Source organism: Diaporthe batatas (assembly GCF_019321695.1).
Source record: "Diaporthe batatas strain CRI 302-4 chromosome Unknown Contig00003, whole genome shotgun sequence".
In the NCBI taxonomy this organism is placed as follows: Eukaryota; Fungi; Ascomycota; class Sordariomycetes; order Diaporthales; family Diaporthaceae; genus Diaporthe; species Diaporthe batatas.
This window is the reverse complement of record NW_025408550.1, coordinates 6,897,273-6,911,001: the sequence shown is the minus strand read 5'-3', so window position 1 is coordinate 6,911,001 and position 13,729 is coordinate 6,897,273. Positions and strand designations below refer to the sequence as shown.

At 53.7% G+C, this 13,729-nt stretch overlaps 6 protein-coding genes across 6 annotated transcripts; 4 read left to right on the top strand and 2 right to left on the bottom strand.

Moving 5' to 3' along the window:
* The first annotated feature begins 187 nt into the window (after positions 1-187).
* KVR01_003067 (uncharacterized protein) lies at positions 188-1,394 on the top strand. The gene has a single exon (XM_044794144.1). It carries the CDS (start codon positions 336-338, stop codon positions 861-863), a length of 528 nt encoding a protein of 175 aa, XP_044648082.1. The 5' UTR covers positions 188-335; the 3' UTR covers positions 864-1,394.
* A 1,001-nt stretch (positions 1,395-2,395) lies between these two features.
* On the top strand, positions 2,396-4,661 carry KVR01_002234 (uncharacterized protein; the record flags this gene model as incomplete). The annotated part of the gene is made up of 6 exons (XM_044792152.1): positions 2,396-2,689; positions 2,815-2,893; positions 2,959-3,189; positions 3,329-3,393; positions 3,471-4,084; positions 4,280-4,661. The coding sequence occupies 6 exons, from the start codon at positions 2,396-2,398 to the stop codon at positions 4,659-4,661; spliced, it is 1,665 nt and encodes a 554-aa protein (XP_044647249.1).
* Positions 4,662-5,732: 1,071 nt separating this feature from the next.
* On the top strand, positions 5,733-6,531 carry KVR01_003857 (uncharacterized protein). The gene is made up of 3 exons (XM_044792716.1): positions 5,733-5,914; positions 6,053-6,320; positions 6,433-6,531. Exons 1-3 carry the CDS (start codon positions 5,802-5,804, stop codon positions 6,478-6,480), a joined length of 429 nt encoding a protein of 142 aa, XP_044648872.1. The 5' UTR covers positions 5,733-5,801; the 3' UTR covers positions 6,481-6,531.
* A 369-nt stretch (positions 6,532-6,900) lies between these two features.
* Positions 6,901-9,532, bottom strand: KVR01_002549 (uncharacterized protein). The gene is made up of 3 exons (XM_044789170.1): positions 8,800-9,532; positions 7,692-8,733; positions 6,901-7,622 (listed from the first exon to the last, which is right to left on the bottom strand). Exons 1-3 carry the CDS (start codon positions 9,486-9,488, stop codon positions 7,500-7,502), a joined length of 1,854 nt encoding a protein of 617 aa, XP_044647564.1. The 5' UTR covers positions 9,489-9,532; the 3' UTR covers positions 6,901-7,499.
* A 219-nt stretch (positions 9,533-9,751) lies between these two features.
* On the top strand, positions 9,752-11,160 carry KVR01_003626 (uncharacterized protein; the record flags this gene model as incomplete). Its single annotated transcript, XM_044793890.1, has 2 exons — positions 9,752-10,974; positions 11,064-11,160. 2 exons carry the CDS (start codon positions 9,752-9,754, stop codon positions 11,158-11,160), a joined length of 1,320 nt encoding a protein of 439 aa, XP_044648641.1.
* Positions 11,161-11,798: 638 nt separating this feature from the next.
* On the bottom strand, positions 11,799-12,734 carry KVR01_003882 (uncharacterized protein; the record flags this gene model as incomplete). The annotated part of the gene is made up of 7 exons (XM_044783569.1): positions 11,799-11,833; positions 11,884-12,025; positions 12,087-12,157; positions 12,216-12,341; positions 12,449-12,464; positions 12,557-12,619; positions 12,732-12,734. The coding sequence occupies 7 exons, from the start codon at positions 12,732-12,734 to the stop codon at positions 11,799-11,801; spliced, it is 456 nt and encodes a 151-aa protein (XP_044648897.1).
* Positions 12,735-13,729: the final 995 nt, after the last annotated feature.

The window sequence follows — 13,729 nt, the reverse complement described above, 5'->3', positions numbered from 1 at the left end:
AGACGTTCTCGAAAGGGTGTGCCTTCGACCGGATTGGGATAAAGCCTGCTAGCGCCTCCTGCAGACCTTGTAGACGAGAAAATGGTCCACTCTGATTCGCCTCCCTGTGGTGGAAGAACGTGAAATTTGGTACCACATGGTCGTTGTGGAATTTGGGCGGCAACATGGCATGACGCGAAGGAATGCAATTAAATCCCAGTATTTCCTCGTGCTCAGGATGGTCCTTTCCATCACCTTTCTCCTCTGCCCTTTTTTCTTTTCCATCACGGACTGTGACAACCTCGGACGGTATCAAAAGTTGATCAGCCAAACAAAACACAACAGAAAAACACGAAATGAAGTCTTTTATTCCTGCCATTTTTATGGGCCTGGCCAGCCTGGTCGCGGCCGACACAACACCAACAGACACCTCCATCCCGACGTCAACAGATGCGTCGTCCTTCCTCTCGGACGTGTTTGAAGGCGAGGCAACACCCACATGGGTAACGGGAAAATACGCGACAACATTGGCCTCGGCCCTCTACAGTGCTGAGACGTCATTCGCAATGCGCTCCGACTACCAAGATATCGTTAATGCCATCTGGTCGGCCGCAGAGAAGGACGGTGGATCCAGCGTCGTCGAGTCCCTCAGTGCCTCGTACTGGAACTGGGGAGCCGTCACCACGAATGACTGGTTTACCAAAAACGTTCCCGGTTCGCTTCAGACTGCTGTGGCCCAGTACGACGATGCGTGGGAGAGCGTGATGACCAGCGTTGAGGCCAAGGCCACCGCCACACAGAATGCGGCTCCGGCGCGCTGCACGGGGATGGCTGTTGCCGGTGTCGCCGCGCTGGGCATTGCTGCCGTGGCTGGGGCTATTTGAAGGCCTCCCGAGTTGGATTGGAGGATGGCCGTCGTCGTCACAAGTCTCTGTTCCCCACTAATTTGGGAAATGATCCTTGGGGTTTGGAGTCCGGGGAACTTTTTGGGCCTTGACGATGATGGATCAAGTTCGATTGTGCGTCTGGGCATGAATGGGCTCTTTTGTTTCTGTCCCTTACATTGTTCTGCTTCTCTTTATACCAGCATGCTCAGTCACTACAGATGTAAATCTCGGAGCCTAGTTACTGCCATGCATATAATTTTGAATGTGAAGTGGCCGAGAGGTTAATTGTCCTTCCTCACCCACACTCAATATTAGCACTGAACACGTTTTGTGCCTCATCTTGAGGCGGCACACATTCTTAGTCACCAGTAAGTCCTAATCCTAAGGTCATCATAGATGGTTTCAAACAGCATCCATTCAGTTTACCCCAATGCTTTTAAAAGAAAAGTTTTTTTTTAAAAAAAGTTCTGAATGGTCCCACAGGGTGATAAAGGCCATCCGATCCAGACTACCATATATGTAGTGTGCAAAATATTCTGTAGTTATGGCTAGCGCTTCTGAAACATCTAAGAAGTAATTCCGCTAGTTATGTGCAGTATTTAATCTCCTCGTTGTGACCACAGTTATCAATATCGTGTCTTTTTCAAGCGCTGGGTCTTGAGCGCTTACCACCGTATGAAGGCGCCATGTAGTTATGTCCTCGGACGTATACGGAATAGAAGCGAAACCACACACAACCACATTAGTCTCACTGCATCAAGAGGCGCGCTCTGGTTTGCTGGCTCAATGACGAGTGTCGCTCATGTGGTTCGTGGACAGTCGCAACGTAGCTTGTTTACTTATGGGCCGTCGTGACTTTCAGGAAAGGCAAGCCTTGCTGTTAACAACGAGGGGTTATTCATTCATACGGAAACGGGGCACGTACTGCCAAAGTCACCTCGGGATCATTTAAAATCATCTTCATGAACAGCCAAAAAGCTCACTCGACCCCGTGAGCAGTCCAGTGCCCTGCAGAGTTCCAAAAGCACATAGAATCAATCCAATCACTCGTACTACACATTCTTCTCCGTCTAATCGGGTTGGGAGACTAGCACACTTTGAAAGCAATGACCTAGCAGAGGACCGAAGCACCTGGGCACCGGCAGAATGTACTTGTCATGAATAGCGTCCACGGGTCACCGCATCATCCCCTAGGAACGACACGGACCAGAACATGCAATGATACCATCCACTTGTCCGTTATCAGGAGAATGCTCTTAAATTGCCTACAAAAGTTTTATCCCGCTGCCAAGTCCCGATACAGGTCAAAGGTTCCGAGATGGCGACATGATAGGACGGAATCCAACTGATAATTTTGTCTTGGCACGATGATGCAAGGCTTGGTACTCTTTGCAACAACGACACTATGATCTAAACGTGCATCTCACGGAGCTATAAATCGTTTCCATCGAATATGAGTTATCATACTGGCAATACCCATCCATCATTGCGAACGCCAATCTCGGCAATACCCTAGAGTAGCCTCCACAATGAAGCACGACCGCGGAGATGCAGGGGAACACTCTACCACTTTGGACCCTGAAAAGCTCAAGGCCACGGTTGAACCCACTACCGAAGCTGAATCTCAGAGTGGCGATGACCTCGATGACAACAACTCTCGGAAACACGTTTTCTCCGACCCGCTCGTTGCAGAACATTGGCGGAGCATATACGAGAAAGCTGGGTACGAGAACAGACACCGGTTCGATCCAGCATTCGCGTGGACTGCCGAAGATGAGCGAAAGCTTGTTAGGAAGGTAGATTTTAGGATCATGACATGGGCTGTGAGTGATTTCCGGAAGTATCTCGAGGTTGTCAGGAAATGGGCGAGTTTTGGTCCTGCAAGAAATGCAGCCGATCAGCCATTCATGGCATTTGTTTGAAGGGGTAACTAACTTAAACATTAAAGTGGATCATGTTTTGTGCGTTGGATATGCATCGCAGGAATATCAACCGGGCGATTTCGGACAACATGCTGGAAGAACTAGGCAAGTCACTCTTGTGCAACCACAAGTTGCAATCTGCGTCACTTGGCTAACACATATTCGCACAGGCATGAACACAAACGACTTCAACTATGGACAAACCATCTTCCTTGCGTCCTTCCTCTCGGCAGAGCTTCCAAGTGGTCTCATAAGCAAGAAACTCGGTGCTGACAGATGGATCCCCTCCATAATCGTGGGATGGTCTGTTGTAGCTGGTTCACAGACGTTCCTGACCGGTCGTGCGGGCTTCTACGCCATCAAAGCCCTTCTAGGCTTGCTCATGGGTGGTTTCATCCCAGGTTAGTAGCTACCACCTTTCCCAAATTGCCCTTGAAATACAACTTTACGATTTCACTTAGGATTTGGACAGAATTTGGTTTGTTACGACAAATGTACCTCCTAGACAAGTAGCACGCACTGACTCGAGTAAATTTCCAGACATTGTCCTGTACCTCACTTATTTCTATAAATCTAACGAGCTCCCTACTCGTTTGGCATGGTTTGTAAGTTCCTCATCCTTGCCTCCTTGCTCATAGACAATTTGCCGACGAGGTCGGCCATACTGATACTGGAGTGTCAGTGGACTGCCCTAAGCACAGTCAACGTTGTTGGTTCTCTGCTCGCGGCAGGTGTCCTTCAGATGAGAGGAATCAACGGCTGGTCTGGTTGGCAGTGGCTTTTCCTCTTGGAAGGCCTGCTTACTTTGATCGTGGGCCTCTTCTCTTTTGGGCTCATGCCCCCGGGACCCTGCCAGACTCGTAATTGGTTCCGCGGCTCCAAGGGCTGGTTCGATGAGCGAGAAGAAAAGATCATGGTGAATCGCTTGCTCCGAGATGACCCGAGTAAGGGTGACATGAACAATCGCCAGGCTGTTGGCCTCAAGCTACTGTGGAAGGCTATCCAGGACTGGGAGCAGTGGCCTCTCTATCTTGTTGGCCTCACCACTTACATCCCGCCGAGTCCCCCACAGAACTACCTATCTCTCATCCTACGGCAGCTAGGCTTCTCGGTATTCGAGGCAAATCTGCTCGTCATTCCGTCGCAGGTCATGTTCGCGTTGAACCTCCTCTTTGTCACCTGGGTCTCAAGGCGGCTTCAAGAACGGGCGATAGTATCATCGTTTGCAAATATCTGGATCTTCCCATGGATGCTTGCTCTGGTGGTCCTACCTGCTTCTGCGTCTCCATGGGTCCGGTAAGTAGGGTCTGCATGCAATTTTCACCCCCTTCAAGATCAAACATGTCTAGTATTATCCACACCCAGGTATTACAAAGACTCCAGGGGCTGCAAATTTTAGGACCTGCTTTGGCCACCTCATGGACCACTCTTTGCTGTATTGTTGTAAAGCTAATTCGCTGATTCTTTGATGGCTAACTCCTAATACTGTAGGTACGGAATACTCACAGCACTTCTCTCGTATCCTTACTGCCACGCAATCTTGGTGGCCTGGAACGCGAAGAACAGCAATGCCGTGCGGACGCGAGCTGTCTCGGCGGCTTTGTACAACATGTTTGTGCAGTCTGGAAACATTATCGCATCCAACATCTACAGGGATGACGATAAGCCCCTCTACAAGAGAGGCAACAGCATTCTTCTGGGCATAACCTGTTTTAACATTGTCTTGATGTACCTGGTCAAAGCTTTCTACATCTGGCGGAACCGTGTTCGCGACCGAAAGTGGAACGCATTGACTACTGAGGAGCAAGAGCAATATCTGATAAATACAAAAGATGAAGGGCAGCAGAGGCTGGATTTCCGTTTCGCGCATTAGAGGAGGACGAAATCGAGCGCGGAGCTAGGATTTAATTCGGAGCTTCGGCATTAGCCACTCAATTGCACATTGGATGAATGGAACGGAAGTTCAGCTGTCCTTTCCTATTCAGCGGTCGTCAGCGACCTAGGCACATGCAACGGGACATGCAGATGCTGCCAAGGGATTGAGCGTCACAAAATATTCTATTGTAGTTAGTCAACGTAGCAGACCTGCGCACGGACCTAGAGGACAGCTTTATTTGTCCTCCTCCTTTTTTACCCTCTACTTTTGCTCTCATCTTCAGCCTGGTAACTATCTCGCGCAGTTTTGATTCGTTCATACTGGCGACGATTTCTAAGTTGACTATGCTCCCGGAACAGCGGGCACTAACTACTTGGGTACGGAAGTTAATTCCAACTATGGTACAGTTTCCACCTTCTCAAGTGGTCCTGCTGGGGCAGGCTCTTGCAAACGAGATGAAACCCGCGGAGTGATTGAACATGGGTTGCGAGTGTCCAAGACTTTGGTCGGTCACCTATTGCAGGTTCATGTTCCACTGCTTTAATCGTCTCATTTGCCGATTGTTACCCTGAACTCAGCACACGCAGTCAGATGCAGATCAATTTTTAGGTCCTCAAGCTTTGAAAGAAATATGGACGGTGCCTTAAGACAGTGGCACGGGTATACTATCTCCCAGACTTCAGTTCTCGAAACGCTTCAAGTTGCTTGCCCCATCCGCCAATCATCCATGAAATTTGTATTGCTGAAGAGCATCTCATCATACAAAAAAAAATCATGAATTGGGGTGTCGCAGCTACAGCGATGCTGATTATGGACGGCGTACTTCTTATATCATACCTGATATGGCTCTACATAATGAGACGCCTTCTGCGAGAGCAACTTGAGACCACCGCCGGCAGCCAGCAGGAGCAAAGTCCGCCAGAGCAAAATGATAGCATTTTCAACTACTGAGCAAGATCGTCGTTGGTTTTGGTGGAGGTGCGGGTAACACCGCACGTGCGAGGCTTGGAACCGAGCAGCAGTGGATATCATGCGTTCTTCCCCGCAGCAAGCCCGGATCTTGGACAATTCCGACCTTTCACCTCGACAGAAGCTAGTGTATGTTGGTAGGCCAGTGAAGCTTTGATCCCACGACCCATGAGCTACGACTTCAAGATGCCCTGCACAATTGTCCGTAACTCGACCGGCGGGGGAAAGAAGGGGGCTCAGAGCACAGTCAGGGCTTCCAACACCTTCACTGGAGATGTCTGGTGAGTTATCATCCAATGATGATGTCAAGCACCTGAGAGGTGCCTGCAGGCTGACTTGGAGTCCTGTCCCCCACTCCCAACTTCCAGGTCATCATCTCGGGGTCACGCACAGAATCATGGCTGACTGTTTCCTTCTAGGATGGACAAGCTCGTCGGACCTGTGGACGGCATCATGTGCAACCATGTTACCTTCCTCCCCGGCTCTAGGACATACTGGCACCATCACGAGAACGGGCAGATACTCGAGGTGAAAGCGGGGAGTGGTTGGGTATGCGATAAGGGTGGGAAGCCAGAGCGCATCAGCGTGGGCGACATTGTGCAATGCCCAGCTGGTACAATTCATTGGCACGGCGCCGACGAAGGCAGCATGATGATGCATCTTGCAATCAGCCTCGGAAAGACAACTGTAAGTACCGTTCGTTCGTCTCTGTTCAGAGTTCACTGTCTCCGTCTCTCATGCTGGGATACTCCATGAGCACGTCACTTTAGGATCCGTATTGGTAACTGACAAGTCCTAGTGGATGGAGGAGGTCAGCCAGGACGAGTATAACGCAAAGACTGGGTAGTGGTATGGACAACCTAGGGTAGTCACCTCAATAAGAATTTTCTTCTTATTATGTTCGTCACCGTGTGAAGGCGCCATGTATGTCCACGGACGTATGCGGAATCAATAGAAACGAAACCGGTTATTGTATTCATCTTACGCTACAGCTCAGACGTGAACATCCAACAGCGCCAGCTTCAAATGTTGTTCTGCCTGACACAACCACCTTATGGTGGGCCGCGTTCACCGAAATCTTGTCCTGAAGAAAGGCTCATGGTAGCACAGCCGATTTAAACATACCGGTGAGGCCTGCCATTTATCAAAGCACTGCTACAACTTGAAAAAAAGATCAGAGGCTAGATACAACATGAAGTTGCATATTCAAAAGACTTCTCACAATCCCGGAAGATCACATATTCTTCAAGTAGAGGCACCTCAAAGCTTGCAATCTGACCGACGCTTAGCATTGATGGATGGACTATTGTGATTGCTTGAAAACTCATTTTTGAATCAAGTGCTCCAAAATTTGGTCTACACAGCCGATCATCGTTCGGAAAACATAGCTGGCGCCATCTTGTAAATGCGGACTCGTCCCTCGTCGAGAAACACCAGCGCCGAACTTATCTCTTTGCACGACGTCCATCTAGAATATGTGGTTTCGCTTCTATTCCGTATACGTCCGAGGACATACATGGCGCCTTCATACGGTGGTAAGCACTCAAGACCCAACACCTGTAATGTATTGCAAATCTTATCGTCGAAGTCTCCATTGAAGGGTGTAGTCTTCCAGTTGGAAACCAGACCAAGTTCCCTTCTCCTGCGAGTCTATCCAAAACACCGTGATTCCGAGGGAGTTTGTCGGCTGTCTCCCAAGGTCTAATACCCGGACTGATATAGTGGAACCTTTCTGCATTCCTGCATCGCTACGTATTCAGTATCAATGGAAATGAATCAGTGAGTGGCCCAGGAGATGCACCTCGGCGAGGACATGGGAACCAAGATGTTGTCAAGGAGTCTCGTTGGTCGAGTTTGAATTTTCAGCTACATTCGGAAAACGCCAAATTTTGTGCCGCCAGGTCTAACTTCATTCCGGCCGGACATGGCAGCGCGCAAACCCAGGCCTAGGTATCGCCTCGTGTGTTGTGGTGGAATGACTCCGTCATCCTGTTTACACAAGGCTCAGTCAGTGTCGGGATGCTCGCAATCTAGAAAGGCAACCGGAAGACGACTTACCCATAATCTTGCGCTCGAGTAGACAGCGTCACTCTCCTTCTCGATTCTTTCCTTCAGCCCCTTATCAACTGTCTTGCCCACGGTTTCCATGACTGCGGCCAGCTGTTCTCCACCCATCACGCCGATCCTAGCGTTGGGCCACATCCACAGGAAGCGCGGCGAGTACGCCCTCCCACACATGCCGTAGTTGCCAGCACCGTAACTGCCGCCGACCACTACTGTAAACTTGGGGACATCGGCGCAAGCCACGGCTGTGACGAGCTTCGCGCCGTTCTTTGCGATGCCTTCCCTCTCGGCGTCGCTGCCGACCATGAAGCCGCTGATGTTCTGCAGGAAGACAAGTGGGATACCCCGCTGGCTACACAGCTCGATGAAGTGGGCCCCTTTTAGGGCAGAAGAGGAGAAGAGGATCCCGTTGTTGGCAACGATGCCGACCTGTTGACCGTAGATGTTCGCAAATCCCGTCACCAGTGTCTTGCCGTAGTCGCGCTTGAACTCGGCAAAGGCAGAACCGTCGACCACACGGGCAATCACCTCGTGGATGGGAAGCGGCTTTCGGAGGTTGGTGGATGCTATGCCCAAGAGCTCAGTCGGGGGGTAGAGCGGCTCGGAGAATGCCGTCTCTTGCTGCGGCGGGCCTGACCTGTGAGGCCAGTTCAGATTACTGACACACCGTCTCGCTAGCACGAGGGCGTGGGCGTCATCCACAGCCAGGTAGTCGGTCACACCCGAGACGCTCGAGTGCATCTTGCCGCCGCCAAGTTCCTCTGCGCTGACCGTCTCTCCGGTGGCAGCTTTGACCAGAGGCGGGCCCGCGAGGAAGATGTGGCCCTGGTCCTGCACAATGATGCTCTCGTCGGACATGGCGGGCACGTAGGCGCCGCCTGCCGTGCAGGGTCCCATGACGACGGATATCTGCGGGATCCCAGCCGCGGACATGCGTGCCTGGTTGTAGAAGATGCGCCCGAAATGATCGCGGTCTGGGAAAACATCGGCCTGGTGGGGCAGGTTCGCGCCGCCAGAATCCACGAGGTAGATGCAACTGCCCAGCACCACAAGGCAAGGATTAGCACGAGCATCAGATGGGCAGGGAGGACTGGGCGCCTACGGTAACTTGTTCTCGTGAGCAACAGCCTGGGCCCTGAGGTGCTTCTTCACGGTGATGGGATAGTACGTGCCGCCCTTGACAGTGCTGTCATTGGCAACGATGACGCATGTGACGCCCTCCACGACGCCCACGCCCGTGATGATGGCGCCGGCGGGGACGTCAGCCTCCGGGTACAGCTCGTGGCCAGCCAGCCCGCCCAGCTCCATGAAGGTGGTGCCCGGGTCTATCAGGGCCGTGACCCTGTCCCGCGGCAGCATCTTGCCCCTTGCCAGGTGCTTGTCTCTGGCCGCCGGCGACCCGCCCTGCTGGACCTTGCGCGTGAGCTCGGCCAGGCGCGCCATGGCCTCGTCCATGGCCCGCTGGTTCTCCTTGAACTCATCGCTGCTCGTGTCTACGGTGGACTGGATCGTGGAGATTGCTTGTGACTGGTACGGAGGCGTGAAGGTGGCGACTGTTCGCTTGCTCCCGTTCCCCGTGGGGAGGACGGGGAGGACGGGGAGGACGGGGAGGACGGGGACGGCGGGTCGTCGCTGGCATGGGAGCCCCGGGCGGGCATGAGGGTGGATCTGGAGTCGAGTCCGGGGTAATGAGCGGGCCACCCGAGGGACCAGACCTGATCCTGGGCTCCGCATCGACGACATGGTGCTCTCTGGGAACAAGGCGAGACCACGTCCGCGCGACAACAGCATTCGAGGACGGGGAAACGAGACAGGTTGCTAAGAAAGCTAGGCGCCTTGCAGCGTCATGTTTAGATAGTTGATCTTCCACGGCTCCCCTGGCGCCTCGGCCCGCGTTTAAGCGACCTCAACCGCAATTGGAATCCTGGGAGTGCCCGTCAGTCTTGGGCCGAAGCAATGCGACGGCCGACAACGACAACCGCTCTTGACATCAATGATGGAGCAGGCCATGAACTGATTTCCTCAGTTTCCTAACATACCGCCGCCTCGGAAACATGTCGAGCACCAGAGTATTTGGCCGCCTGGCCACATCAGCGCGAGCCCTCCCCAAGGCCTCGTCGCCATCGACCCTGGCCATCCGCAGCAGGGCAGCGGCAGTCCCCGAGTGTAGACGATGGGCCTCGACCTCCAAGCACCCGCAGGGCTTCGTGCCTCCCACCCAGGCCGACCTCGAAGAGCTGCGCGAACGCGTCCAGGAGTTCACCCGGCGCGAGATCACCCCAGAGGTGGCCGCTGCCACTGACCAGAGCAATGCGTTCCCGCCCGACATGTGGGCGAAGCTGGGCGAGGCGGGCTTCCTGGGGATCACGGCCGACGAGCATGTCGGCGGCCTGGCGCTGGGCTATCAAGCACACTGTATAGTCATGGAAGAGCTGAGCCGCGCCTCCGGGTCCATCGCCCTGTCCTACGCCGCCCACAGCCAGCTGTGCGTGAACCAGCTGCAGCTGAACGGCTCGCCCGAGCAGAAGGCCAGGTACCTCCCCGGCCTGATCGCCGGCGACAAGGTCGGCGCCCTGGCCATGAGCGAGAGCAGCGCCGGCTCGGACGTCGTGTCCATGCGGACCACCGCCAAGAAGGTGGACGGGGGGTACGTCCTCAACGGCTCCAAGATGTGGATCACAAACGGGCCCGACGCGGACTACATCGTCGTGTACGCCAAGACGGAGCCTGACGCCGGCAGCAAGGGCATCACGGCCTTCATCGTCGAGACCAGGGGGTCAGAGGGCTTCGCCTGTGCGCGCAAGCTCGACAAGATGGGCATGAGGGGCAGCAACACCGGCGAGCTTGTCTTCGACAACGTCTTCGTGCCCGAGGCGAACATACTCGGCAAGATCAACGGCGGCGTGCGCGTGTTGATGGAGGGTCTCGACCTGGAGAGGCTTGTGCTCAGCGCTGGGCCCCTGGGCCTGATGCAGGCGGCCCTCGACGTAGCCCTGCCGTTCGTGCACACGCGCAAGCAGTTTGGCCAGCCCATCGGCACCTTTCAGGCCATCCACGGCAAGCTGGCCGACATGTACACCAAGCTACAGGTCTGCAGGGCGTACACGTATGCCACTGCGAGGGCTGTTGATGAGGACGGCATCATCAAGACTCAGGACTGTGCAGGTGCCATACTCTATGCCGCCGAGAGGGCTACTGAATGTGGCCTGGACTGCATCCAGGTGCTTGGCGGCATGGGCTACGTGGAGGAGATGCCAGCTTCCCGGATATTGAGAGAGTAAGCTCGTCCATCCCGCCGTCTCCTAACGCTGCCCCCTTCGGCTTCCATTACCCTTCGCGGAGGCTCGGACTGACACAGGCGCACAGTGCAAAACTTTACGAGATCGGTGCTGGCACTTCTGAGGTGAGGCGTATGGTTATCGGTCGTGTCTTCAACAAAGAGTATGCGAGTCACTCGGTGTGATCGGCGTGCCCGGTGTATGGTTTGCGGTCAGTATTTACATCACTTCATGTATAAGCATGCATGGCGTTAAGGCGGGGTTTGTTTTCCTCAGACCCATCGCAGTGAGGATGAGAAACCAGAGTTCACTCAACCACGTGCGTTTTCCGGATAGACCTACCTGTGGTCGTCGGTGGTGGTGTTCGCCGAGACGTTTGAATCTCGTGTTGCAAGTACCCAGCAGATTCCAGCTTTCATAGGGCATCGACACTGTTCGAACCCTATGCCAAGGGGAAAGGCTCTTGCTTCAGATCCACCGGGGTAGCTGGTAAATCCTCGACGGCTGCATGCGGCCACAGCAACAACGGAAGACCATTTTGATTGCCTGGTGAGAAGCACTGGGTAGCTTTCGCGAGGTTAAGAACAGGGGGCGGTCCCCGTACCAGTGGGGAGGAACTCGAAAACCGTGATGTCACTCGAACTTTACTGCACGTAAATAGATGATCGATTTTGTTGATCGCCTCTCACTAGAGACTGGCTGGTGCAAAAAAAATGCAAAATGGCAGGAGTATGGACCCTGAAATCGGTAGTCTGTACTCATTGTTGCTCGGTTGTCCCCCCCCCCCCAACCAAAACCTCAACTCCAGCTCAAACTGAACGCCTTACTTTTGGTTCATGATTTGGACGAACTCGTTGACTGTGACCCGGTCAGGCTCCAATCTGGGGTTGTGTCTCTTGGAAACTCACAGTCTATGGTACCACTCCCATCTGAGTCAGCAAAGTGAAGCATCTCGTCGATCTCGGCCTCGGTAAGGCTCTCGCCGATCGACTTCATGACCGATCGGAGCTCATCCTTTGAGATGGTGCCGGTGCCATCGCGATCGAAGACCTGTGGGCGGCGGTCAGTCAGACTGCCGGCAGGACTTTGGGAACTCGCGCGTAGAGCTCACCTTGAACGCTTCTCGGAGTTCCTGCTCCGGGTCGACGTCCTGGACCTTGTGCGACATCAGGGCCAAGAATTCTGCATCCCACCTGTCAGCAAGTACATGGCCAGAGACTGGTTGAACAAGGCTACGTACCCTTGAAATCGATAGTGCCGTTCTTGTCGACATCGACCTCGTCGACCATGTCCTGGAGCTCGCCGTCGGTCGGGTTCAGACCGAGGGAGCGCATGATGGTTCCGAGCTCATCCTTGGTGATCTCACCTGTGGAACAAACCGGGTCAGCGGGCGTTCAGTACGGCGATTGCGTGCGTGCACGCAGAACCTGTTGGCGTCTTCCGCCCCGCCAGAGTTGACCGCCAGAGACTAACCGTTGCCATCCTTGTCCTAGAACAAGTACAGATTGTCCGAGCCGTCAGCAAAAAGCACTCCTGGGGCGGTAAGGCTTAAGGGGGGTTGATGTGGGCGTCGGGACTGACAAAAACCAAGAAAGCTTCCTTGAAGCTTTCGATCTGCTCCTCAGAGAGCTGCCCCTGGTCGGCCTGTGATCGGACGATGTGGTCAGTCTAGGAGTTGGGCCGGCGCAGACCTCGGGAGCCTCGTGCGGGACGGGCAGGCCCTGCCGAGTTGTGCGCTGGGGGAGTGACCACCAACCATGATGTGTCTGGGGAATGGGCTTTGCCGGAAGTGGAAGAAGGAGGCTGTGCTGGAGCTTCAGGGAGGTATGCAGGAGATAGAGGCTGCTTGTATGTACTGTGTAAGGGAGGTATCTGGCGGTTGAGTCCGTCGAAGAAGCTTGTCAACTATGCTGGCAGGCTGGGTGGGTGGGGTTCCCTCACCCCACTCCTAGATAGATAGTACGTCAAAAGTGGGCAATCCCTGTTTCAGGGTGCTCTTGATACTCTCGCTCTCGGGATATCATCTGTTAGTGCTGAGCCTGCGGCTCCGTGCATTCCCGATCCATCCTTAGCACATGTACAACTGTGCCCGCACCCAGCCCTCACCATATATCACCATGTCGCCATCTGGGCAGGCCCGCCGGGCTTCATCATCGCATTACGAATGTGTCTCCGTTTGACCTGCTAACCTACCTAGGTATACTTGTGTAGGCAGCTGATAGCAGACTCGTGCATCCCTCCAGAAGAAAAAAAAAATCCTCAGTGCATTTCAGCAAGCACTCTAGTCACGAATGGCTACTAAATTATACCTTGCGCTTCAACCGTTCCACGTGATGGAAAGTTCATCTCTTTTTGCTATGCGAAACCCTCGATGAAGACCCTCGCTAGAGGATTGGTACTGGACAAGGAGGTATTATAGACAGGGCCCCTTGCCTGTCGTTCACCAAACAACACGACGAACCAGGATGGCCGCGGTTCTCCCAGACGAAGACATGGTCTTGTCAAAATCATGTTTTACATGATGTGCCGATATGTCCGATACAGAAAGCCAAGCTTGGTTACTCGGAGTCTTATATATATACAAGCCTCAAATATTATTTGGCACTCGTCCTTGGGGGAAAGGTTACTTACCTAGGTGTGCGGTCTGGACAGCTGAGGAGTGCATCCCCATGATGGCACGCGCTTCCTTAAGTGTGCCAGTAGTGAAGTAGCATAAATCACTTTATCACTTCAAGCGATGCCAGGTAGTGTTTT